General features: G+C 49.3%; 1 protein-coding gene across 1 annotated transcript in view; it reads left to right on the forward strand.

Annotated features, from left to right (window-relative positions):
- Nucleotides 1-27,769, forward strand: part of LOC142187219 (SCO-spondin-like) — a 120,558-nt gene that overhangs the window by 77,917 nt on the left and 14,872 nt on the right. The window contains exons 89-103 of the mRNA XM_075261474.1: nucleotides 17,975-18,190; nucleotides 18,389-18,556; nucleotides 18,928-19,059; nucleotides 19,134-19,374; nucleotides 19,732-19,884; nucleotides 19,963-20,009; nucleotides 20,306-20,476; nucleotides 21,787-21,957; nucleotides 22,277-22,435; nucleotides 23,060-23,190; nucleotides 24,282-24,403; nucleotides 24,501-24,547; nucleotides 25,004-25,222; nucleotides 25,307-25,468; nucleotides 27,599-27,715. Coding sequence (XP_075117575.1) covers nucleotides 17,975-18,190; nucleotides 18,389-18,556; nucleotides 18,928-19,059; nucleotides 19,134-19,374; nucleotides 19,732-19,884; nucleotides 19,963-20,009; nucleotides 20,306-20,476; nucleotides 21,787-21,957; nucleotides 22,277-22,435; nucleotides 23,060-23,190; nucleotides 24,282-24,403; nucleotides 24,501-24,547; nucleotides 25,004-25,222; nucleotides 25,307-25,468; nucleotides 27,599-27,715 — 2,256 coding nt within the window. The remainder of the gene's footprint in view (nucleotides 1-17,974; nucleotides 18,191-18,388; nucleotides 18,557-18,927; nucleotides 19,060-19,133; nucleotides 19,375-19,731; nucleotides 19,885-19,962; nucleotides 20,010-20,305; nucleotides 20,477-21,786; nucleotides 21,958-22,276; nucleotides 22,436-23,059; nucleotides 23,191-24,281; nucleotides 24,404-24,500; nucleotides 24,548-25,003; nucleotides 25,223-25,306; nucleotides 25,469-27,598; nucleotides 27,716-27,769) is intronic.

Raw genomic sequence — 27,769 nt, forward strand, 5'->3', positions numbered from 1 at the left:
ATCTTAGTGGTTACAGTCTCTGGGAAAATAGAGCTTAGTGGTTACAGTCTCTGGGGACATACAGCTTAGTGGTTACAGTCTCTGGGGAAATACAGCTTAGTGGTTACAGTTTCTGGGGCACATACAGCTTAGTGGTTACAGTCTCTGGGGAAATACAGCTTAGTGGTTACAGTCTCTGGGGAAATACAGCTTAGTGGTTACAGTCTCTGGGCACATACAGCTTAGTGGTTACAGTCTCTGGGGCACATACAGCTTAGTGGTTACAATCTCTGGGGCACATACAGCTTGGTGGTTACAGTCTCTGGGGCACATACAGCTTAGTGGTTACAGTCTCTGGGCACATACAGCTTAGTGGTTACAATCTCTGGGCACATACAGCTTAGTGGTTACAGTCTCTGGGGACATAAAGCTTAGTGGTTACAGTCTCTGGGGCACATACAGCTTAGTGGTTACAGTCTCTGGGGCACATACAGCTTAGCGGTTACAGTCTCTGGGGCACATACAGCTTAGTGGTTACAATCTCTGGGGACATACAGCTTAGTGGTTACAGTCTCTGAGGCACATACAGCTTAGTGGTTACAGTCTCTGGGGACATAAAGCTTAGTGGTTACAGTCTCTGGGGCACATACAGCTTAGTGGTTACAGTCTCTGGGGCACATACAGCTTAGCGGTTACAGTCTCTGGGGCACATACAGCTTAGTGGTTACAATCTCTGGGGACATACAGCTTAGTGGTTACAGTCTCTGGGGCACATACAGCTTAGTGGTTACAGTCTCTGGGGACAAAAAGCTTAGTGGTTACAGTCTCTGGGGACATACAGCTTAGTGGTTACAGTCTCTGGGGCACATACAGCTTAGCGGTTACAGTCTCTGGGGCACATACAGCTTAGTGGTTACAATCTCTGGGGACATACAGCTTAGTGGTTACAGTCTCTGGGGCACATACAGCTTAGTGGTTACAGTCTCTGGGGACATAAAGCTTAGTGGTTACAGTCTCTGGGGACATACAGCTTAGTGGTTACAGTCTCTGGGCACATACAGCTTAGTGGTTACAGTCTCTGGGGACATACAGCTTAGTGGTTACAGTCTCTGGGGACATACAGCTTAGTGGTTACAGTCTCTGGGCACATACAGCTTAGTGGTTACAGTCTCTGGGGACATTCAGCTTAGTGGTTACAGTCTCTGGGGACAAAAATCTTAGTGGTTACAGTCTCTGGGGACATACAGCTTAGTGGTTACAGTCTCTGGGGCACATACAGCTTAGCGGTTACAGTCTCTGGGGCACATACAGCTTAGTGGTTACAGTCTCTGGGGACATACAGCTTAGTGGTTACAGTCTCTGGGGACATTCAGCTTAGTGGTTACAGTTTCTGGGGACATACAGCTTAGTGGTTACAGTCTCTGGGGACATACAGCTTAGTGGTTACAGTCTCTGGGGACATACAGCTTAGTGGTTACAGTCTCTGGGGCACATACAGCTTAGTGGTTACAGTCTCTGGGGACATACAGCTTAGTGGTTACAGTCTCTGGGGCACATACAGCTTAGTGGTTACAGTCTCTGGTTGGTACACAGCTTAGTGGTTACAGTCTCTGGGTCACATACAGCTTAGTGGTTACAGTCTCTGGGCACATACATCTTAGTGGTTACAGTCTCTGGGCACATACAGCTTAGTGGTTACAGTCTCTGGGGACATACAGCTTAGTGGTTACAGTCTCTGGTTGGCACACAGCTTAGTGGTTACAGTCTCTGGGCACATACAGCTTAGTGGTTACAGTCTCTGGGGACATACATCTTAGTGGTTACAGTCTCTGGGCACATACAGCTTAGTGGTTACAGTCTCTGGGGACATACAGCTTAGTGGTTACAGTCTCTGGGGAAATACAGCTTAGTGGTTACAGTCTCTGGGGAAATACAGCTTAGTGGTTACAGTCTCTGGGCACATACAGCTTAGTGGTTACAGTCTCTGGGGCACATACAGCTTAGTGGTTACAATCTCTGGGGCACATACAGCTTAGTGGTTACAATCTCTGGGGCACCTACAGCTTAGTGGTTACAGTCTCTTGGCATATACAGCTTAGTGGTTACAATCTCTGGGGCACATACAGCTTAGTGGTTACAGTCTCTGGGGCACATACAGCTTAGTGGTTACAGTCTCTGGGGCACATACAGCTTAGCGGTTACAGTCTCTGGGGCACATACAGCTTAGTGGTTACAGCCTCTGGGACACATACAGCTTAGTGGTTACAGTCTCTGGGGACATAAAGCTTAGTGGTTACAGTCTCTGGGGCACATACAGCTTAGTGGTTACAGTCTCTGGGGAAATAGAGCTTAGTGGTTACAGTCTCTGGGGACATACAGCTTAGTGGTTACAGTCTCTGGGGAAATACAGCTTAGTGGTTACAGTTTCTGGGGCACATACAGCTTAGTGGTTACAGTCTCTGGGGAAATACAGCTTAGTGGTTACAGTCTCTGGGGAAATACAGCTTAGTGGTTACAGTCTCTGGGCACTTACAGCTTAGTGGTTACAGTTTCTGGGGCACATACAGCTTAGTGGTTACAGTCTCTGGGGCAATACAGCTTAGTGGTTACAGTCTCTGGGGAAATACAGCTTAGTGGTTACAGTCTCTTGGCATATACAGCTTAGTGGTTACAATCTCTGGGGCACATACAGCTTGGTGGTTACAGTCTCTGGGGCACATACAGCTTAGTGGTTACAGTCTCTGGGGCATATACAGCTTAGTGGTTACAATCTCTGGGCACATACAGCTTAGTGGTTACAGTCTCTGGGGACATACAGCTTAGTGGTTACAGTCTCTGGGGAAATACAGCTTAGTGGTTACAGTCTCTGGGCCACATACAGCTTAGTGGTTACAGTCTCTGGGGACATACAGCTTAGTGGTTACAGTCTCTGGGCACATACATCTTAGTGGTTACAGTCTCTGGGGAAATAGAGCTTAGTGGTTACAGTCTCTGGGGACATACAGCTTAGTGGTTACAGTCTCTGGGGAAATACAGCTTAGTGGTTACAGTTTCTGGGGCACATACAGCTTAGTGGTTACAGTCTCTGGGGAAATACAGCTTAGTGGTTACAGTCTCTGGGGAAATACAGCTTAGTGGTTACAGTCTCTGGGCACATACAGCTTAGTGGTTACAGTCTCTGGGGCACATACAGCTTAGTGGTTACAATCTCTGGGGCACATACAGCTTGGTGGTTACAGTCTCTGGGGCACATACAGCTTAGTGGTTACAGTCTCTGGGGCATATACAGCTTAGTGGTTACAATCTCTGGGCACATACAGCTTAGTGGTTACAGTCTCTGGGGACATAAAGCTTAGTGGTTACAGTCTCTGGGGCACATACAGCTTAGTGGTTACAGTCTCTGGGGCACATACAGCTTAGCGGTTACAGTCTCTGGGGCACATACAGCTTAGTGGTTACAATCTCTGGGGACATACAGCTTAGTGGTTACAGTCTCTGAGGCACATACAGCTTAGTGGTTACAGTCTCTGGGGACATAAAGCTTAGTGGTTACAGTCTCTGGGGCACATACAGCTTAGTGGTTACAGTCTCTGGGGCACACACAGCTTAGCGGTTACAGTCTCTTGGGCACATACAGCTTAGTGGTTACAGTCTCTGAGGCACATACAGCTTAGTGGATACAGTCTCTGGGGACATAAAGCTTAGTGGTTACAATCTCTGGGGACATACAGCTTAGTGGTTACAGTCTCTGGGGCACATACAGCTTAGTGGTTACAGTCTCTGGGGACATAAAGCTTAGTGGTTACAGTCTCTGGGGACATACAGCTTAGTGGTTACAGTCTCTGGGGACATACAACTTAGTGGTTACAGTCTCTGGGCACATACAGCTTAGTGGTTACAGTCTCTGGGGACATACAGCTTAGTGGTTACAGTCTCTGGGGACATACAGCTTAGTGGTTACAGTCTCTGGGCACATACAGCTTAGTGGTTACAGTCTCTGGGGACATTCAGCTTAGTGGTTACAATTTCTGGGGACATACAGCTTAGTGGTTACAGTCTCTGGGGACATACAGCTTAGTGGTTACAGTCTCTGGGGACATACAGCTTAGTGGTTACAGTCTCTGGGGACATACAGCTTAGTGGTTACAGTCTCTGGGGCACATACAGCTTAGTGGTTACAGTCTCTGGTTGGTACACAGCTTAGTGGTTACAGTCTCTGGGGACATACAGCTTAGTGGTTACAGTCTCTGGGGCACATACAGCTTAGTGGTTACAGTCTCTGGTTGGTACACAGCTTAGTGGTTACAGTCTCTGGGGACATACAGCTTAGTGGTTACAGTCTCTGGGGCACATACAGCTTACTGGTTACAGTCTCTGGGCCACATACAGCTTAGTGGTTACAGTCTCTGGGGACATACAGCTTAGTGGTTACAGTCTCTGGGCACATACAGCTTAGTGGTTACAGTCTCTGGGCACATACATCTTAGTGGTTACAGTCTCTGGGCACATACAGCTTAGTGGTTACAGTCTCTGGGGACATACAGCTTAGTGGTTACAGTCTCTGGGGAAATACAGCTTAGTGGTTACAGTCTTTGGGGAAATACAGCTTAGTGGTTACAGTCTCTGGGCACATACAGCTTAGTGGTTACAGTCTCTGGGGCACATACAGCTTAGTGGTTACAATCTCTGGGGCACATACAGCTTAGTGGTTACAATCTCTGGGGCACCTACAGCTTAGTGGTTACAGTCTCTTGGCATATACAGCTTAGTGGTTACAATCTCTGGGGCACATACAGCTTAGTGGTTACAGTCTCTGGGGCACATACAGCTTAGTGGTTACAGTCTCTGGGGCACATACAGCTTAGCGGTTACAGTCTCTGGGGCACATACAGCTTAGTGGTTACAGCCTCTGGGACACATACAGCTTAGTGGTTACAGTCTCTGGGGACATAAAGCTTAGTGGTTACAGTCTCTGGGGCACATACAGCTTAGTGGTTACAGTCTCTGGGGAAATAGAGCTTAGTGGTTACAGTCTCTGGGGACATACAGCTTAGTGGTTACAGTCTCTGGGGAAATACAGCTTAGTGGTTACAGTTTCTGGGGCACATACAGCTTAGTGGTTACAGTCTCTGGGGAAATACAGCTTAGTGGTTACAGTCTCTGGGGAAATACAGCTTAGTGGTTACAGTCTCTGGGCACATACAGCTTAGTGGTTACAGTTTCTGGGGCACATACAGCTTAGTGGTTACAGTCTCTGGGGAAATACAGCTTAGTGGTTACAGTCTCTGGGGAAATACAGCTTAGTGGTTACAGTCTCTGGGCACATACAGCTTTGTGGTTACAGTCTCTGGGGCACATACAGCTTAGTGGTTACAGTCTCTGGGGCACCTACAGCTTAGTGGTTACAGTCTCTTGGCATATACAGCTTAGTGGTTACAATCTCTGGGGCACATACAGCTTGGTGGTTACAGTCTCTGGGGCACATACAGCTTAGTGGTTAAAGTCTCTGGGGCATATACAGCTTAGTGGTTACAATCTCTGGGCACATACAGCTTAGTGGTTACAGTCTCTGGGCACATACAGCTTAGTGGTTACAGTCTCTGGGAACATACAGCTTAGTGGTTACAGTCTCTGGGGAAATACAGCTTAGTGGTTACAGTCTTTGGGGAAATACAGCTTAGTGGTTACAGTCTCTGGGCACATACAGCTTAGTGGTTACAGTCTCTGGGGCACATACAGCTTAGTGGTTACAATCTCTGGGGCACATACAGCTTAGTGGTTACAATCTCTGGGGCACCTACAGCTTAGTGGTTACAGTCTCTTGGCATATACAGCTTAGTGGTTACAATCTCTGGGGCACATACAGCTTAGTGGTTACAGTCTCTGGGGCACATACAGCTTAGTGGTTACAGTCTCTGGGGCACATACAGCTTAGCGGTTACAGTCTCTGGGGCACATACAGCTTAGTGGTTACAGCCTCTGGGACACATACAGCTTAGTGGTTACAGTCTCTGGGGACATAAAGCTTAGTGGTTACAGTCTCTGGGGCACATGCAGCTTAGTGGTTACAGTCTCTGGGGAAATAGAGCTTAGTGGTTACAGTCACTGGGGACATACAGCTTAGTGGTTACAGTCTCTGGGGAAATACAGCTTAGTGGTTACAGTTTCTGGGGCACATACAGCTTAGTGGTTACAGTCTCTGGGGAAATACAGCTTAGTGGTTACAGTCTCTGGGGAAATACAGCTTAGTGGTTACAGTCTCTGGGCACATACAGCTTAGTGGTTACAGTTTCTGGGGCACATACAGCTTAGTGGTTACAGTCTCTGGGGAAATACAGCTTAGTGGTTACAGTCTCTGGGGAAATACAGCTTAGTGGTTACAGTCTCTGGGCACATACAGCTTTGTGGATACAGTCTCTGGGGCACATACAGCTTAGTGGTTACAGTCTCTGGGGCACCTACAGCTTAGTGGTTACAGTCTCTTGGCATATACAGCTTAGTGGTTACAATCTCTGGGGCACATACAGCTTGGTGGTTACAGTCTCTGGGGCACATACAGCTTAGTGGTTACAGTCTCTGGGGCATATACAGCTTAGTGGTTACAATCTCTGGGCACATACAGCTTAGTGGTTACAGTCTCTGGGGACATACAGCTTAGTGGTTACAGTCTCTGGGGAAATACAGCTTAGTGGTTACAGTCTCTGGGGAAATAGAGCTTAGTGGTTACAGTCTCTGGGGAAATAGAGCTTAGTGGTTACAGTCTCTGGGCACATACAGCTTAGTGGTTACAGTCTCTGGGGCACATACAGCTTGGTGGTTACAGTCTCTGGGGCACATACAGCTTAGTGGTTACAGTCTCTGGGGCATATACAGCTTAGTGGTTACAATCTCTGGGCACATACAACTTAGTGGTTACAGTCTCTGGGGACATACAGCTTAGTGGTTACAGTCTCTGGGGAAATACAGCTTAGTGGTTACAGTCTCTGGGGAAATACAGCTTAGTGGTTACAATCTCTGGGGCACATACAGCTTGGTGGTTATAGTCTCTGGGGCACATACAGCTTAGTGGTTACAGTCTCTGGGGCACATACAGCTTAGTGGTTACAATCTCTGGGGCATATACAGGTTAGTGGTTACAATCTCTGGGGACATACAGCTTAGTGGTTACAGTCTCTGGGGCACATACAGCTTAGTGGTTACAGTCTCTGGGGACAAAAAGCTTAGTGGTTACAGTCTCTGGGGACATACAGCTTAGTGGTTACAGTCTCTGGGGCACATACAGCTTAGCGGTTACAGTCTCTGGGGCACATACAGCTTAGTGGTTACAATCTCTGGGGACATACAGCTTAGTGGTTACAGTCTCTGGGGCACATACAGCTTAGTGGTTACAGTCTCTGGGGACATAAAGCTTAGTGGTTACAGTCTCTGGGGACATACAGCTTAGTGGTTACAGTCTCTGGGCACATACAGCTTAGTGGTTACAGTCTCTGGGGACATACAGCTTAGTGGTTACAGTCTCTGGGGACATACAGCTTAGTGGTTACAGTCTCTGGGCACATACAGCTTAGTGGTTACAGTCTCTGGGGACATTCAGCTTAGTGGTTACAGTCTCTGGGGACAAAAAGCTTAGTGGTTACAGTCTCTGGGGACATACAGCTTAGTGGTTACAGTCTCTGGGGCACATACAGCTTAGCGGTTACAGTCTCTGGGGCACATACAGCTTAGTGGTTACAGTCTCTGGGGACATACAGCTTAGTGGTTACAGTCTCTGGGGACATTCAGCTTAGTGGTTACAGTTTCTGGGGACATACAGCTTAGTGGTTACAGTCTCTGGGGACATACAGCTTAGTGGTTACAGTCTCTGGGGACATACAGCTTAGTGGTTACAGTCTCTGGGGCACATACAGCTTAGTGGTTACAGTCTCTGGGGACATACAGCTTAGTGGTTACAGTCTCTGGGGCACATACAGCTTAGTGGTTACAGTCTCTGGTTGGTACACAGCTTAGTGGTTACAGTCTCTGGGTCACATACAGCTTAGTGGTTACAGTCTCTGGGCACATACATCTTAGTGGTTACAGTCTCTGGGCACATACAGCTTAGTGGTTACAGTCTCTGGGGACATACAGCTTAGTGGTTACAGTCTCTGGTTGGCACACAGCTTAGTGGTTACAGTCTCTGGGCACATACAGCTTAGTGGTTACAGTCTCTGGGGACATACATCTTAGTGGTTACAGTCTCTGGGCACATACAGCTTAGTGGTTACAGTCTCTGGGGACATACAGCTTAGTGGTTACAGTCTCTGGGGAAATACAGCTTAGTGGTTACAGTCTTTGGGGAAATACAGCTTAGTGGTTAAAGTCTCTGGGCACATACAGCTTAGTGGTTACAGTCTCTGGGGCACATACAGCTTAGTGGTTACAATCTCTGGGGCACATACAGCTTAGTGGTTACAATCTCTGGGGCACCTACAGCTTAGTGGTTACAGTCTCTTGGCATATACAGCTTAGTGGTTACAATCTCTGGGGCACATACAGCTTAGTGGTTACAGTCTCTGTGGCACATACAGCTTAGTGGTTACAGTCTCTGGGGCACATACAGCTTAGCGGTTACAGTCTCTGGGGCACATACAGCTTAGTGGTTACAGCCTCTGGGACACATACAGCTTAGTGGTTACAGTCTCTGGGGACATAAAGCTTAGTGGTTACAGTCTCTGGGGCACATACAGCTTAGTGGTTACAGTCTCTGGGGAAATAGAGCTTAGTGGTTACAGTCTCTGGGGACATACAGCTTAGTGGTTACAGTCTCTGGGGAAATACAGCTTAGTGGTTACAGTTTCTGGGGCACATACAGCTTAGTGGTTACAGTCTCTGGGGAAATACAGCTTAGTGGTTACAGTCTCTGGGGAAATACAGCTTAGTGGTTACAGTCTCTGGGCACTTACAGCTTAGTGGTTACAGTTTCTGGGGCACATACAGCTTAGTGGTTACAGTCTCTGGGGCAATACAGCTTAGTGGTTACAGTCTCTGGGGAAATACAGCTTAGTGGTTACAGTCTTTGGGGCACATACAGCTTAGTGGTTACAGTCTCTGGGGCACATACAGCTTTGTGGTTACAGTCTCTGGGGCACATACAGCTTAGTGGTTACAGTCTCTGGGGCACCTACAGCTTAGTGGTTACAGTCTCTTGGCATATACAGCTTAGTGGTTACAATCTCTGGGGCACATACAGCTTGGTGGTTACAGTCTCTGGGGCACATACAGCTTAGTGGTTACAGTCTCTGGGGCATATACAGCTTAGTGGTTACAATCTCTGGGCACATACAGCTTAGTGGTTACAGTCTCTGGGGACATACAGCTTAGTGGTTACAGTCTCTGGGGAAATACAGCTTAGTGGTTACAGTCTCTGGGCCACATACAGCTTAGTGGTTACAGTCTCTGGGGACATACAGCTTAGTGGTTACAGTCTCTGGGCACATACATCTTAGTGGTTACAGTCTCTGGGGAAATAGAGCTTAGTGGTTACAGTCTCTGGGGACATACAGCTTAGTGGTTACAGTCTCTGGGGAAATACAGCTTAGTGGTTACAGTTTCTGGGGCACATACAGCTTAGTGGTTACAGTCTCTGGGGAAATACAGCTTAGTGGTTACAGTCTCTGGGGAAATACAGCTTAGTGGTTACAGTCTCTGGGCACATACAGCTTAGTGGTTACAGTCTCTGGGGCACATACAGCTTAGTGGTTACAATCTCTGGGGCACATACAGCTTGGTGGTTACAGTCTCTGGGGCACATACAGCTTAGTGGTTACAGTCTCTGGGGCATATACAGCTTAGTGGTTACAATCTCTGGGCACATACAGCTTAGTGGTTACAGTCTCTGGGGACATAAAGCTTAGTGGTTACAGTCTCTGGGGCACATACAGCTTAGTGGTTACAGTCTCTGGGGCACATACAGCTTAGCGGTTACAGTCTCTGGGGCACATACAGCTTAGTGGTTACAATCTCTGGGGACATACAGCTTAGTGGTTACAGTCTCTGAGGCACATACAGCTTAGTGGTTACAGTCTCTGGGGACATAAAGCTTAGTGGTTACAGTCTCTGGGGCACATACAGCTTAGTGGTTACAGTCTCTGGGGCACACACAGCTTAGCGGTTACAGTCTCTGGGGCACATACAGCTTAGTGGTTACAGTCTCTGAGGCACATACAGCTTAGTGGTTACAGTCTCTGGGGACATAAAGCTTAGTGGTTACAATCTCTGGGGACATACAGCTTAGTGGTTACAGTCTCTGGGGCACATACAGCTTAGTGGTTACAGTCTCTGGGGACATAAAGCTTAGTGGTTACAGTCTCTGGGGACATACAGCTTAGTGGTTACAGTCTCTGGGGACATACAGCTTAGTGGTTACAGTCTCTGGGCACATACAGCTTAGTGGTTACAGTCTCTGGGGACATACAGCTTAGTGGTTACAGTCTCTGGGGACATACAGCTTAGTGGTTACAGTCTCTGGGCACATACAGTTTAGTGGTTACAGTCTCTGGGGACATTCAGCTTAGTGGTTACAATTTCTGGGGACATACAGCTTAGTGGTTACAGTCTCTGGGGACATACAGCTTAGTGGTTACAGTCTCTGGGGACATACAGCTTAGTGGTTACAGTCTCTGGGGACATACAGCTTAGTGGTTACAGTCTCTGGGGCACATACAGCTTAGTGGTTACAGTCTCTGGTTGGTACACAGCTTAGTGGTTACAGTCTCTGGGGACATACAGCTTAGTGGTTACAGTCTCTGGGGCACATACAGCTTAGTGGTTACAGTCTCTGGTTGGTACACAGCTTAGTGGTTACAGTCTCTGGGGACATACAGCTTAGTGGTTACAGTCTCTGGGGCACATACAGCTTACTGGTTACAGTCTCTGGGCCACATACAGCTTAGTGGTTACAGTCTCTGGGGACATACAGCTTAGTGGTTACAGTCTCTGGGCACATACAGCTTAGTGGTTACAGTCTCTGGGCACATACATCTTAGTGGTTACAGTCTCTGGGCACATACAGCTTAGTGGTTACAGTCTCTGGGGACATACAGCTTAGTGGTTACAGTCTCTGGGGAAATACAGCTTAGTGGTTACAGTCTTTGGGGAAATACAGCTTAGTGGTTACAGTCTCTGGGCACATACAGCTTAGTGGTTACAGTCTCTGGGGCACATACAGCTTAGTGGTTACAATCTCTGGGGCACATACAGCTTAGTGGTTACAATCTCTGGGGCACCTACAGCTTAGTGGTTACAGTCTCTTGGCATATACAGCTTAGTGGTTACAATCTCTGGGGCACATACAGCTTAGTGGTTACAGTCTCTGGGGCACATACAGCTTAGTGGTTACAGTCTCTGGGGCACATACAGCTTAGCGGTTACAGTCTCTGGGGCACATACAGCTTAGTGGTTACAGCCTCTGGGACACATACAGCTTAGTGGTTACAGTCTCTGGGGACATAAAGCTTAGTGGTTACAGTCTCTGGGGCACATACAGCTTAGTGGTTACAGTCTCTGGGGAAATAGAGCTTAGTGGTTACAGTCTCTGGGGACATACAGCTTAGTGGTTACAGTCTCTGGGGAAATACAGCTTAGTGGTTACAGTTTCTGGGGCACATACAGCTTAGTGGTTACAGTCTCTGGGGAAATACAGCTTAGTGGTTACAGTCTCTGGGGAAATACAGCTTAGTGGTTACAGTCTCTGGGCACATACAGCTTAGTGGTTACAGTTTCTGGGGCACATACAGCTTAGTGGTTACAGTCTCTGGGGAAATACAGCTTAGTGGTTACAGTCTCTGGGGAAATACAGCTTAGTGGTTACAGTCTCTGGGCACATACAGCTTTGTGGTTACAGTCTCTGGGGCACATACAGCTTAGTGGTTACAGTCTCTGGGGCACCTACAGCTTACTGGTTACAGTCTCTTGGCATATACAGCTTAGTGGTTACAATCTCTGGGGCACATACAGCTTGGTGGTTACAGTCTCTGGGGCACATACAGCTTAGTGGTTACAGTCTCTGGGGCATATACAGCTTAGTGGTTACAATCTCTGGGCACATACAGCTTAGTGGTTACAGTCTCTGGGGACATACAGCTTAGTGGTTACAGTCTCTGGGGAAATACAGCTTAGTGGTTACAGTCTCTGGGGAAATAGAGCTTAGTGGTTACAGTCTCTGGGGAAATAGAGCTTAGTGGTTACAGTCTCTGGGCACATACAGCTAAGTGGTTACAGTCTCTGGGGCAAATACAGCTTAGTGGTTACAATCTCTGGGGCACATACAGCTTGGTGGTTACAGTCTCTGGGGCACATACAGCTTAGTGGTTACAGTCTCTGGGGCATATACAGCTTAGTGGTTACAATCTCTGGGCACATACAGCTTAGTGGTTACAGTCTCTGGGGACATACAGCTTAGTGGTTACAGTCTCTTGGGAAATACAGCTTAGTGGTTACAGTCTCTGGGGAAATACAGCTTAGTGGTTACAATCTCTGGGGCACATACAGCTTGGTGGTTATAGTCTCTGGGGCACATACAGCTTAGTGGTTACAGTCTCTGGGGCACATACAGCTTAGTGGTTACAATCTCTGGGGCATATACAGCTTAGTGGTTACAATCTCTGGGGACATACAGCTTAGTGGTTACAGTCTCTGGGGCACATACAGCTTAGTGGTTACAGTCTCTGGGGACAAAAAGCTTAGTGGTTACAGTCTCTGGGGACATACAGCTTAGTGGTTACAGTCTCTGGGGCACATACAGCTTAGCGGTTACAGTCTCTGGGGCACATACAGCTTAGTGGTTACAATCTCTGGGGACATACAGCTTAGTGGTTACAGTCTCTGGGGCACATACAGCTTAGTGGTTACAGTCTCTGGGGACATAAAGCTTAGTGGTTACAGTCTCTGGGGACATACAGCTTAGTGGTTACAGTCTCTGGGCACATACAGCTTAGTGGTTACAGTCTCTGGGGACATACAGCTTAGTGGTTACAGTCTCTGGGGACATACAGCTTAGTGGTTACAGTCTCTGGGCACATACAGCTTAGTGGTTACAGTCTCTGGGGACATTCAGCTTAGTGGTTACAGTTTCTGCGGACATACAGCTTAGTGGTTACAGTCTCTGGGGACATACAGCTTAGTGGTTACAGTCTCTGGGGACATACAGCTTAGTGGTTACAGTCTCTGGGGACATACAGCTTAGTGGTTACAGTCTCTGGGGCACATACAGCTTAGTGGTTACAGTCTCTGGGGACATACAGCTTAGTGGTTACAGTCTCTGGGGCACATACAGCTTAGTGGTTACAGTCTCTGGTTGGTACACAGCTTAGTGGTTACAGTCTCTGGGTCACATACAGCTTAGTGGTTACAGTCTCTGGGCACATACATCTTAGTGGTTACAGTCTCTGGGCACATACAGCTTAGTGGTTACAGTCTCTGGGGACATACAGCTTAGTGGTTACAGTCTCTGGTTGGCACACAGCTTAGTGGTTACAGTCTCTGGGCACATACAGCTTAGTGGTTACAGTCTCTGGGGACATACATCTTAGTGGTTACAGTCTCTGGGCACATACAGCTTAGTGGCTACAGTCTCTGGGGACATACAGTTTAGTGGTTACAGTCTCTGGGGAAATACAGCTTAGTGGTTACAGTCTTTGGGGAAATACAGCTTAGTGGTTACAATCTCTGGGGCACATACAGCTTAGTGGTTACAATCTCTGGGGCACCTACAGCTTAGTGGTTACAGTCTCTTGGCATATACAGCTTAGTGGTTACAATCTCTGGGGCACATACAGCTTAGTGGTTACAGTCTCTGGGGCACATACAGCTTAGTGGTTACAGTCTCTGGGGCACATACAGCTTAGCGGTTACAGTCTCTGGGGCACATACAGCTTAGTGGTTACAGCCTCTGGGACACATACAGCTTAGTGGTTACAGTCTCTGGGGACATAAAGCTTAGTGGTTACAGTCTCTGGGGCACATACAGCTTAGTGGTTACAGTCTCTGGGGAAATAGAGCTTAGTGGTTACAGTCTCTGGGGACATACAGCTTAGTGGTTACAGTCTCTATGGAAATACAGCTTAGTGGTTACAGTTTCTGGGGCACATACAGCTTAGTGGTTACAGTCTCTGGGGAAATACAGCTTAGTGGTTACAGTCTCTGGGGAAATACAGCTTAGTGGTTACAGTCTCTGGGCACTTACAGCTTAGTGGTTACAGTTTCTGGGGCACATACAGCTTAGTGGTTACAGTCTCTGGGGCAATACAGCTTAGTGGTTACAGTCTCTGGGGAAATACAGCTTAGTGGTTACAGTCTCTGGGGCACATACAGCTTAGTGGTTACAGTCTCTGGGGCACATACAGCTTTGTGGTTACAGTCTCTGGGGCACATACAGCTTAGTGGTTACAGTCTCTGGGGCACCTACAGCTTAGTGGTTACAGTCTCTTGGCATATACAGCTTAGTGGTTACAATCTCTGGGGCACATACAGCTTGGTGGTTACAGTCTCTGGGGCACATACAGCTTAGTGGTTACAGTCTCTGGGGCATATACAGCTTAGTGGTTACAATCTCTGGGCACATACAGCTTAGTGGTTACAGTCTCTGGGGACATACAGCTTAGTGGTTACAGTCTCTGGGGAAATACAGCTTAGTGGTTACAGTCTCTGGGGAAATACAGCTTAGTGGTTACAGTCTCTGGGGAAATAGAGCTTAGTGGTTACAGTCTCTGGGGAAATAGAGCTTAGTGGTTACAGTCTCTGGGCACATACAGCTTAGTGGTTACAGTCTCTGGGGCACATACAGCTTAGTGGTTACAATCTCTGGGGCACATACAGCTTGGTGGTTACAGTCTCTTGGGCACATACAGCTTAGTGGTTACAGTCTCTGGGGCATATACAGCTTAGTGGTTACAGTCTCTGGGGACATACAGCTTAGTGGTTACAGTCTCTGGGGAAATAAAGCTTAGTGGTTACAGTCTCTGGGGAAATACAGCTTAGTGGTTACAATCTCTGGGGCACATACAGCTTGGTGGTTATAGTCTCTGGGGCACATACAGCTTAGTGGTTACAGTCTCTGGGGCACATACAGCTTAGTGGTTACAATCTCTGGGGCATATACAGCTTAGTGGTTACAATCTCTGGGGACATAAAGCTTAGTGGTTACAGTCTCTGGGGCACATACAGCTTAGCGGTTACAGTCTCTGGGGCACATACAGCTTAGTGGTTACAATCTCTGGGGACATACAGCTTAGTGGTTACAGTCTCTGGGGCACATACAGCTTAGTGGTTACAGTCTCTGGGGACATAAAGCTTAGTGGTTACAGTCTCTGGGGACATACAGCTTAGTGGTTACAGTCTCTGGGCACATACAGCTTAGTGGTTACAGTCTCTGGGGACATACAGCTTAGTGGTTACAGTCTCTGGGGACATACAGCTTAGTGGTTACAGTCTCTGGGCACATACAGCTTAGTGGTTACAGTCTCTGGGGACATTCAGCTTAGTGGTTACAGTTTCTGGGGACATACAGCTTAGTGGTTACAGTCTCTGGGGACATACAGCTTAGTGGTTACAGTCTCTGGGGACATACAGCTTAGTGGTTACAGTCTCTGGGGCACATACAGCTTAGTGGTTACAGTCTCTGGGGACATACAGCTTAGTGGTTACAGTCTCTGGGGCACATACAGCTTAGTGGTTACAGTCTCTGGTTGGTACACAGCTTAGTGGTTACAGTCTCTGGGTCACATACAGCTTAGTGGTTACAGTCTCTGGTTGGTACACAGCTTAGTGGTTACAGTCTCTGGGGACATACAGCTTAGTGGTTACAGTCTCTGGGCACATACAGCTTAGTGGTTACAGTCTCTGGGCCACATACAGCTTAGTGGTTAGGCTGCATTCACATGGAGTAAACGCTGGCGTTTTTTGTGTGTTTTTTGCACATAGCGCCGCGTTTACGCCGCGTAGCGTCGCGTTAACGCCGCGTATACGCCGCGTTAACGCCGCGCTATTTAGCGGTGGCGTTGCCCGGCGTTAACGCGGCGTATACGCGGCGTTAACGCGACGCTACGCGGCGTAAACGCGGCGCTATGTGCAAAAATCACACAAAAAACGCCAGCGTTTACTCCATGTGAATGCAGCCTTACAGTCTCTGGGGACATACAGCTTAGTGGTTACAGTCTCTGGGCACATACAGCTTAGTGGTTACAGTCTCTGGGCACATACATCTTAGTGGTTACAGTCTCTGGGGACATACAGCTTAGTGGTTACAGTCTCTGGGGACATACAGCTTAGTGGTTACAGTCTCTGGGGAAATACAGCTTAGTGGTTACAGTCTCTGGGGAAATACAGCTTAGTGGTTACAGTCTCTGGGCACATACAGCTTAGTGGTTACAGTCTCTGGGGCACATACAGCTTAGTGGTTACAATCTCTGGGGCACATACAGCTTAGTGGTTACAATCTCTGGGGCACCTACAGCTTAGTGGTTACAGTCTCTTGGCATATACAGCTTAGTGGTTACAATCTCTGGGGCACATACAGCTTAGTGGTTACAGTCTCTGGGGCACATACAGCTTAGCGGTTACAGTCTCTGGGGCACATACAGCTTAGTGGTTACAGCCTCTGGGACACATACAGCTTAGTGGTTACAGTCTCTGGGGACATAAAGCTTAGTGGTTACAGTCTCTGGGGACATACAGCTTAGTGGTTACAGTCTCTGGGGACATACAGCTTAGTGGTTACAGTCTCTGGGGACATAAAGCTTAGTGGTTACAGTCTCTGGGGACATACAGCTTAGTGGTTACAGTCTCTTGGCATATACAGCTTAGTGGTTACAGTCTCTGGGGACATACAGCTTAGTGGTTACAGTCTCTGGGCACATACAGCTTAGTGGTTACAGTCTCTGGGGCACATACATCTTAGTGGTTACAGTCTCTGGGGCACATACATCTTAGTGGTTACAGTCTCTGGGGCACATACAGCTTAGTGGTTACAGTCTCTGGGGACATACAGCTTAGTGGTTACAGTCTCTGGGGAAATACAGCTTAGTGGTTACAGTCTCTGGGGAAATACAGCTTAGTGGTTACAGTCTCTGGGCACATACAGCTTAGTGGTTACAGTCTCTGGGGCACATACAGCTTAGTGGTTACAATCTCTGGGGCACATACAGCTTAGTGGTTACAGTCTCTGGGGCACATACAGCTTAGCGGTTACAGTCTCTGGGGCACATACAGCTTAGTGGTTACAGTCTCTGGGGCACATACAGCTTAGCGGTTACAGTCTCTGGGGCACATACAGCTTAGTGGTTACAGCCTCTGGGACACATACAGCTTAGTGGTTACAGTCTCTGGGGACATAAAGCTTAGTGGTTACAGTCTCTGTGGACATACAGCTTAGTGGTTACAGTCTCTGGGGCACATACAGCTTAGTGGTTACAATCTCTGTGGCACATACAGCTTAGTGGTTACAGTCTCTGGGGACATAAAGCTTAGTGGTTACAGTCTCTGGGGACATACAGCTTAGTGGTTACAGTCTCTGGGGCACATACAGCTTAGTGGTTACAATCTCTGGGGCACATACAGCTTAGTGGTTGCAGAGTCTACGGGCACACAGTTGAGTGGATACAATCTCTGGTGGACATACAGCTTAGTGGTTACAGTCTCTGAGAGAGCACACAGGTTAGTGGTTACAGTCTCTGGGGCACATACAGCTTAGTGGTTACAGCTCTGGTGGTCACACAGCTTAGTGGTTACAGTCTCTGGGGCACATACAGCTTAGTGGTTACAGTCTCTGGGGTACATACAGCTTAGTGGTTACAGTCTCTGGGGCACATACAGGTTAGTGGTTACAGTCTCTGGGGGACACATCTTAGGCTCGGGATGTGACTGGAGGATAAGGCATGATGTAACACTGGAACAAACAAGATGGTTTTCACGGTTACTCAGGTCTTCTCTTTCCTTTGGTTTCTTTTGTCCCTCACATCAGGTGTGGACTCTCTCCCATGTGACTCCGATGACTGTAGGGGCAGGAACTGCTCCTGGAACCCCTGGTCGGAGTGGAGCGAGTGCACTCGGTCTTGTGGTGTTGGTCAGCAGAGACGTCTCCGGACATACAATTCCCCTGGAGACAGAGGCCTGTGGTGTGAGGACATCCTAACTGGGCACATGGAGCGTCGCTTCTGTAACCTGCAGGCCTGTAAAGGTAATGGGGGCATTGCTTGTGATGATGGGGGTAATGGCAGTAGTGGAGGCAGTGACTGTAAGGAATGGTGAGGTGAGTGATGGTGAAGGCAGTGTGGTCATTGGTGGCAGTAGTGGTGGGGATATTGGTGGAACCATTGGGGGTAGTGCTGGTGTTGATGATGGTGGACACGCTACCAAAATTTTCCTCTCCCTGCAGTAAATGGCAGCTGGTCCAAGTGGAGCCCGTGGTCTTGGTGTGACCGCTCATGTGGTGGAGGTCGGTCAGTGAGGAGCAGGACATGTACCAGCCCACCACCAAAAAATGGAGGAAAGGAGTGCCCTGGTGAGAAGTACCAAGTGCGGATCTGCAACCCGAGGCCATGTGGTAAGAGCAGAGAATTGATATCTTAAAGGGCCGGTGCAAAGAACATGAAGAGTCGTCCGACCACTGTTCAGAGTTCTTATTGAAGTCCAGGGCCATAAAGACACCTGGGCTGTGCTTGCAGGACTGTCTGCACTGATGCACTGTAACAAGCCCTCAGCTGTGAGACTTATTAGGTCAGCCTGGGTTTTCATTCTCAGAGTGTTTCCATCCACTGACAGAAGAGACTTGAAGCGTTTTTTCTTCGAAAGTTGCAGAATATTTACCATCTAGTGTAATGAGGCATTATTTACATGGGACTGCACTGGCACATTAACCCTTTATCATAAACCCTCTGACCCCCCCTACTCTCTCTCATGGTCTCTTTCATGCAGCGGACAGTTGTCCCCCGGGGATGGAGCAGGTGGGATGTGCTAATCGTTGCCCTCGGCACTGCGCGGATCTTCAGCAGTGGATTGTGTGCCTGGACGGGGAGGCGTGTGAGCCGGGGTGTCGGTGCCCCTCAGGTCAGTCTCCCTCTTCTGGTAGAGGTGGTGTGATAGCGCAGGGGGGGATGCTCACCTTGTCATCATGTTGTCAGGGTCACTGGAGCAAGACGACCTTTGTGTCCCCATCACTCAGTGTGAGTGCACCGACAGCCATGGCCAGAGCTGGACGCCCCAGAGCTCCCTGCAGAACGACTGCAACAACTGCACCTGCACCGAAGGCCGACTACACTGCAGCCAGGAGCCTTGCCCCGGCCATGAATGTACATGGAGTCAATGGTCTGCCTGGTCCCAGTGCTCCTCCACCTGCGGAAGTGGCCACCAGACGCGCTTCAGGTGACACACATTGTGCTTCCTGTAAATATCAGACATCCTGATGTGGACATCTACCTAGGACCCACACACTCCTCCATCACACTGCACGCCCAGTGACCCCATTACACTGCCAGCCCAGGGTCTCCAGAACACGGGACATGTTAACCCCCAAATGCCCCAATATCCATCTATGACAACCTGAATAAGCTCCGCCTCTTTCCAGTCCCATTAACAGGACAGTCCTGGAAATTAAGGCGCTGGTGTCCCCATCACAGTCCTGGGCAGAGGTGAAATGCTGCGGTGGTGGGAGCCCTGGCAGTCACACCCTTTTGTTAGGACCCCCCACTCATTAGACCCCCTTTCTTCTGTTGTCCTCAGGTCCTCCATTGCGGAGACAGGCTGGAGTCAGTGTGCACCTCCGGAGCAGCAGTCTCGCCCATGTTACCTGGAGCGGTGCCCCATCCTGTGCCCACACAATGGCTCTGAGTGGAGCGTGGGTGACATGTGGCTGGTGGGGGAGTGCCAGCAGTGGTCGGTATCTGCCCCCCTGTCTGTACCTGTAGGTGCCCCCGCTCTATGTCACTAACCATTTGTCTCTTGTTCCACCAGTATCTGCACCCCGGAGGGCAATTACTGCCAGGACATTGAGTGCAGGGGTAAGGACTCCTTGTACTGATCTTATCTCCTGTCCTAGATGGAAGTTCTCCTGTATTTAGTGATCCCAGGAAGCTCGGGGGCGGAGTCTAGATCCTCTGAAAGGTCCCTTAAGGTCCTGGACACACCAGACCAGTGGTTTGACATCAATTGGCCACAGAGAGCTTTAGAATAGCAGAAGTTCACAGACTATCGAGCTGTGTGTCAGGCTAGAACCACCCCAAAAACAAAACAGCCCCCCCAAAACATCCGAGGGAAGTTCTTACATATGACATTGCTCTGTGTCTTCCTCTTCCAGTCAATGGTAATTGGACGCCGTGGTCTCCATGGTCAGAATGTCCCGTCACTTGTGGAGCCAGCGCTCGTATCCGGAGCCGAGCTTGTATCAACCCTCCCCCCCGAAATAATGGATCAGACTGCGAGGGTCCCGACACAGAGAGACAGGAATGTACCAACAAGCCGTGTGAGGGTGAGACGTCACCAGATGGAATTCTCTGTCTCTGACCGACCGATTCATTGGCCGTGCCCGGGCTGTCTCCGATCAGCTCGTAGTAACTCCCATTATCTTGTGAAGACTGGCAGATCAGCAGATCCAGGGAAATGGTGGAATCGGGGAGGTTGGGGGGTCAGAAAGATCTGGGGCTTGATGGAATTGGGGGCATTGTTTGGGTTGGGCAGGTCAGAGGGATTGGGGAACATAGTGGATCAGGGAGATTAAGTGCATCATTGGGATTGGGCAGATTGGGGGGATCAGGAGTATTGGGAGAATTATAAAGGGCAGATCATCGAGACCAATTGAGGGGCAGACAATAGGGCAGATTGTAGGGATCAGACATAATGTAGGGATCAGACAATAGGGCAGATTGTAGGGATCAGACAATAGGGCAGATTGTAGGGATCAGACAGATTGTAGGGATCAGACAGATTGTAGGGATCAGACAATAGGGCAGATTATAAGGATCAAACAATAGGGCAGATTGTAGGGATCAGACAATAGGGCAGATTGTAGGGATCAGACAATAGGGCAGATTGTAGGGATCAGACAATAGGGCAGATTGTAGGGATCAGACAATAGGGCAGATTGTAGGGATCAGACATATTGTAGGGATCAAACAATAGGGCAGATTGTAGGGATCAGACAATAGGGCAGATTGTAGGGATCAGACAATAGGGCAGATTATAGGGATCAGACAACAGGGTGGATTATAAGGATCAGAGGATATGATGGATTGGAGGAATCGAGAGATGGGACATATCATAGAGATCAGGGGATGGATCAGATCCTAGGGATCACAATATAGGGTGGATCATAGGGATCTGAGAATAGTGTAGATCTTAGAGATCAGGGAATTGGGTGGATTAAAGGAATTGGAGGATGCAATAGATTATAGGGATCAGGAAATGGGGAAGGTATTTGGGGTTGGGCAGATTGGGGGATCAGGAATATTGGGAGAATATAAGTGACCAGGAGTGCATAACAAATCACAGGGATCAGTCTGATCATAGGGATCAGATGATTGTTGGATCATAGGGATCAGGGGTGGGTGGATCATAGGGATCAGGGGATGGGTGGATCGGAGGGATCAGGGGTAGGGCGGATCATAGGGATCAGAGAATGGGGCGGATCATAGGGATCAGGGGATGGGTGGATCGGAGGGATCAGGGGTAGGGCGGATCATAGGGATCAGAGAATGGGGCGGATCATAGGGATCAGGGGTGGGTGGATCGGAGGGATCAGGAGATAGTTGCACTGATCTATCCCATGTCTCTTGTGGGCAGGCAGTGGCCTCTGTGGCTGGACAGACTGGAGTCTCTGCTCCCGCAGTTGTGGTACCGGCCTCCGTAGTCGGACATGGCGCTGTAACTGCCTGGACATGGAGGCAGCAGATGGGCTGTGTGACACCAGAGAGCAAGTGCAGACAGAGGCGTGTTATCTGCAGCCATGTGAAGGTACAGGAGATGACACAACTGTAGTCCGCAATCACACCTATGTTCTGTTGTGATGTCACTGGTCATTTGTGTATATATTCTGTAGTGATGTCACTGGTCATATGCATATATATTCTGTAGTGATGTCACTAGTCATATGTGTATATATTCTGTGGTGATGTCACTGCTCATATGTGTATATATTCTGTAGTGATGTCACTGGTCATATGTGTATATATTCTGTAGTGATGTCACTGGTCATATGTGTATATATTCTGTAGTGATGTCACTGGTCATACATGTTCATATGTTTGATACATTCTTTGTTCCTCTATGGCAGGGGTCTGCTCCTGGGGGCCGTGGAGTCCGTGGTCTGACTGCTCTTGTCACTCGATTCTCCAGCAGCGGTACCGGGAGACCCTGGGCCCTGTTTTTGGTGGACACATATGTGATAAGCTGAGGACTGAAGTTCGGCCATGTAACACATCCCTGTGCTCCGGTGAGAGCCGTCAGATATATACAGTGCTCTGTGGTGGATCTGGTGACAGACGGGGATTTCAGGATCTGACCTGGTGTCTTCCCCGTGTGTCCTGTGTTCCTCCATTTATAAACAACGTTCTATAAATGAATAATGCAGATAGATCTAAGAAACTCTGTAATACATCTTATTAGGGAGAGCTGATTTCTTCTCCACTTTACAGACAGTTCTTTTCTCCATTTTACTGAAGGGAATAGAAAAGACACTCCAATAATTGTTGCTGTTACTCTCTACTATTCCTTAGGGGTTTAATACCGCTAGGTTGTAGATGAGAGGCTGGGAGTGCACAGAATGAGGCAGAGAATCTATTAACCAGCCTGCAGGAGAATCCTTCCTTCTCCACCCCTCCTTCCTTCTCCATAGAGCTCTGTGTGTGAGGTGAATACGGGCATGGCTATAATGTGAACACGCAGTGAGATAGAAGATCAGGAGAAGGAGAAGAACTGAACAAGTGGAGAAGGAAACAGATCTCCTTAATAAGAGATTACAGAGTTTCTTATATTCACCTGTATTGTCCATATAAGTTGTGTATAACTGGAGGATCACTGTAATGTATACGTAACCCCGTCCTCTCCTATGTTATAGAGTCCAGCTGTTCTCCTCCATTTATATTCAGCCCCTGCGGATCTCCCTGCCATAGTCTATGTTCCTCCAAACACCGGGCAGATGACTGTCAAGATTTACCCACATGCCATCCTGGGTGTTACTGCCCCCAGGTGAGTAGTGGTGGGAACTCATCTCCACCATCAGTAAATAATAGGTGACTGTTCCTCACTGACTGGGGCTGTGGGTATGATGACCAGCGATGGTGAAGATCTAATGGTGTCTCTTCAGGATGAGAGGGTCTCTTATTCAGTGAAAGTCATCTGGAAGTTGTTGATGTGACATGTAGATGGGGAAGACGTGGCTCCCTAGTGATGGGGGTTGATGAGGGTGTTCGGTTGGGGGCGGGGGGATCATAAGGTTCCTTGGTGATGGGGGATGATGAGATTACTCAATGATATGGGACTATGAGGTTCCTTATAATTTGAGGGTGATGAAGTTCCTCACTGATGAGGTAGATGATGAGGTTTCTCAGTGATGGGGAGATGATGAGATTCCTCAGTGATGGGGGAGATGATGAGGTTCCTCAGTGATGGGGAGATGATGAGGTTCCTCAGTGATGGGGAGATGATGAGGTTCCTCAGTGATGGGGGAGATGATGAGGTTTCTCAGTGATGGGGAGATAAGATTCCTCAGTGATGGAGGAGATGATGAGATTCCTCAGTGATGGGGGAGATGATGAGATTCCTCAGTGATGGGAGAAATGATGAGATTCCTCAGTGATGGGGGAGATGATGAGATTCCTCAGTGATGGGGGAGATGATGAGGTTCCTCAGTGATGGGGGAGATGATGAGATTCCTCAGTGATGGGGGAGATGATGAGGTTCCTCAGTGATGGGGAGATGATGAGGTTCCTCAGTGATGGGGGAGATGATGAGATTCCTCAGTGATGGGGGAGATGATGAGGTTCCTCAGTGATGGGGAGATGATGAGGTTCCTCAGTCATGGGGGAGATGATGAGATTCCCCAGCAGGGGGAGATGATGAGGTTCCTCAGTGATGGGGGAGATGGTGAGGTTCCTCAGTGATGGGGAGATGATGAGGTTCCTCAGTGATGGGGAGATGATGAGGTTCCTCAGTGATGGGGGAGATGATGAGGTTCCTTGGTTCTGGTGTCACAAAGTGTTGGCTGTATAATGGGGTTTGCAGTTGGATGATGTCCCTTACTTTATATTGAAGGGTAGATGTGATGTTCTTTTCCTCAGGGGTTGTTGGAGCAGAACGGGACATGTGTCCACCCCTCAGATTGTGGTTGTCTTTACATCTCACAGAAAAAGATGACATACCTGAGCCCAGAGCAAATTGTGCAGGAAGGGTGTAAGGAATGGTAAGTCCTCCGATGATGACAGATCATAGAGTACAAGTACCTGAGTGCACCTAGGGGCTGTGTGTCATGTGATATCTACTGTCTGTGTGTTTTATAGCACCTGCCAGCAGGGGGAGCTGAAGTGCAACCAGAATAACTGTCAGGGTAAGTTCGCTGTAGGTGACTGTCCGAACCAAGTCTGTAGACATATAATACAATCAGCTATATATTCAGCGCAGTGTAACAATATCTAGAAATAACCACACCCCCTCCCATCAACCCCGCCTTGGTGCATATAGGCCACACCCACATGTATGTGTGCTGTATACTGACTCTGTATGTTCTATGGCTTATATATATTCTTGTAGGGGAGCAGTCAGCACTGGGGTGTCAGTATAATAAGTGTCCACCAAGGTCAGTTTGGTGTTTGGGTGGAGTTTTCCTTTAAGGATTATTTTAGGATTTGCCCCCGGTGCTGATTTTATAATAGAGACTGATGAAATTTATCCGACTGATCTCCCCGAATGTATCTGAGGGGTCGGGGAATCTAAGACCACATCAGTTTTGCATGACCTATCACCTCGTCTGTGACTGACGTCTTCCTTGCCCTGTGACCTGCAGATGGAGCAGACCTCAGTGAGTGGTCGGAGTGGTCGGAGTGCAGTCCCTGCCTCCCCTCGCCTCATAATGACACTGGGGCCCCAGATTTTGTCTCGGTTCAGCAGAGACATCGGTTGTGTCTCAATGTCCGGACTGGGTTCCCATGGAGCGGAGATACCCGACAGTGTTCCAAGGAGATGACACAGGAGAGACTGTGCCCCAAGAAAGACATCTGTAATGGTAAGCACCCCAATGTCCATATCCTACATACATGAGCCATGCCTGTGATGGCCCCCATTAATGACATCTCTAACTCCACCATAGATCTGTGTGTCTGGAGTCAGTGGGGAGAGTGGAGTCCCTGCCGGGAGCCCTGCAGTGGTGGCTTTCGCTCAAGATGGCGTCATGTCCACCACCCTGTCGATAGCAAAATGTGCCAGGGTCCTAGATTCCAGTCTGAGAGCTGTAACACAGCAGCCTGCCCAGGTATGTACATGGGGAGTCGAGACTGATGGTGCTCCAAGTGGCCCCCCTTACTGACAGTGCTCCAGGATGCCCCCTTACTGACTGTGCTCCAGAATGCCTCCTTACTGACTGCTCCAGGATGCCCCCTTACTGACTGTGCTCCAGGATGCCCCCTTACTGACTGTGCTCCAGGATGCCCCCTTACTGACTGTGCTCCAGGATGCCCCCTTACTGACAGTGCTCCAGGATGCCCCCTTACTGACTGTGCTCCAGGATGCCCCCTTACTGACTGTGCTCCAGAATGCCTCCTTACTGACTGCTCCAGGATGCCTCCTTACTGACTGTGCTCCAGAATGCCTCCTTACTGACTGCTCCAGGATGCCCCCTTACTGACTGTGCTCCAGGATGCCCCCTTACTGACTGTGCTCCAGATTGCCCCCTTACTGACAGTGCTCCAGGATGCCCCCTTACTGACAGTGCTCCAGGATGCCCCCTTACTGACAGTGCTCCAGGATGCCCCCTTACTGACTGTGCTCCAGGATGCCCCCTTACTGACAGTGCTCCAGGATGCCCCCTTACTGACTGTGCTCCAGAATGCCTCCTTACTGACTGCTCCAGGATGCCCCCTTACTGACTGTGCTCCAGGATGCCCCCTTACTGACAGTGCTCCAGGATGCCCCCTTACTGACTGTGCTCCAGGATGCCCCCTTACTGACTATGCTCCAGGATGCCCCCTTACTGACTGTGCTCCAGGTGGCCCCTTACTGACTGTGCTCCAGGTGGCCCCTTACTGACTGTGCTCCAGGTGGCCCCTTACTGACTGTGCTCCAGGTGGCCCCTTACTGACTGTGCTCCAGATTGCCCCCTTACTGACAGTGCTCCAGGATGCCCCCTTACTGACAGTGCTCCAGGATGCCCCCTTACTGACAGTGCTCCAGGATGCCCCCTTACTGACTGTGCTCCAGGATGCCCCCTTACTGACAGTGCTCCAGGATGCCCCCTTACTGACTGTGCTCCAGAATGCCTCCTTACTGACTGCTCCAGGATGCCCCCTTACTGACTGTGCTCCAGGATGCCCCCTTACTGACTGTGCTCCAGGATGCCCCCTTACTGACTGTGCTCCAGGATGCCCCCTTACTGACAGTGCTCCAGGATGCCCCCTTACTGACTGTGCTCCAGGATGCCCCCTTACTGACTGTGCTCCAGAATGCCTCCTTACTGACTGCTCCAGGATGCCTCCTTACTGACTGTGCTCCAGAATGCCTCCTTACTGACTGCTCCAGGATGCCCCCTTACTGACTGTGCTCCAGGATGCCCCCTTACTGACTGTGCTCCAGATTGCCCCCTTACTGACAGTGCTCCAGGATGCCCCCTTACTGACAGTGCTCCAGGATGCCCCCTTACTGACAGTGCTCCAGGATGCCCCCTTACTGACTGTGCTCCAGGATGCCCCCTTACTGACAGTGCTCCAGGATGCCCCCTTACTGACTGTGCTCCAGAATGCCTCCTTACTGACTGCTCCAGGATGCCCCCTTACTGACTGTGCTCCAGGATGCCCCCTTACTGACAGTGCTCCAGGATGCCCCCTTACTGACTGTGCTCCAGGATGCCCCCTTACTGACTATGCTCCAGGATGCCCCCTTACTGACTGTGCTCCAGGTGGCCCCTTACTGACTGTGCTCCAGGTGGCCCCTTACTGACTGTGCTCCAGGTGGCCCCTTACTGACTGTGCTCCAGATTGCCCCCTTACTGACAGTGCTCCAGGATGCCCCCTTACTGACAGTGCTCCAGGATGCCCCCTTACTGACAGTGCTCCAGGATGCCCCCTTACTGACTGTGCTCCAGGATGCCCCCTTACTGACAGTGCTCCAGGATGCCCCCTTACTGACTGTGCTCCAGAATGCCTCCTTACTGACTGCTCCAGGATGCCCCCTTACTGACTGTGCTCCAGGATGCCCCCTTACTGACAGTGCTCCAGGATGCCCCCTTACTGACTATGCTCCAGGATGCCCCCTTACTGACTGTGCTCCAGGTGGCCCCTTACTGACTGTGCTCCAGGTGGCCCCTTACTGACTGTGCTCCAGGTGGCCCCTTACTGACTGTGCTCCAGGATGCCCCCTTACTGACACCTATGTATCTACCTTACTGCAGGAGAGAATTGTGAAGACCGTGGAAAGGCTTTCAAGAATTCATGTGCCAACCAGTGTCCCCGCGCCTGTGCTGACCTGTGGGATCATGTAGAGTGTCTGCAGGGCCAGTGCCGCACAGGTATGAGACAACAACCTGCACAGCCAATATCCTGAGCGTCCACATGGGCCATGC

This window comes from Leptodactylus fuscus, unplaced genomic scaffold (genome assembly GCF_031893055.1).
Source record: "Leptodactylus fuscus isolate aLepFus1 unplaced genomic scaffold, aLepFus1.hap2 HAP2_SCAFFOLD_143, whole genome shotgun sequence".
NCBI lineage: Eukaryota > Metazoa > Chordata > Amphibia > Anura > Leptodactylidae > Leptodactylus > Leptodactylus fuscus.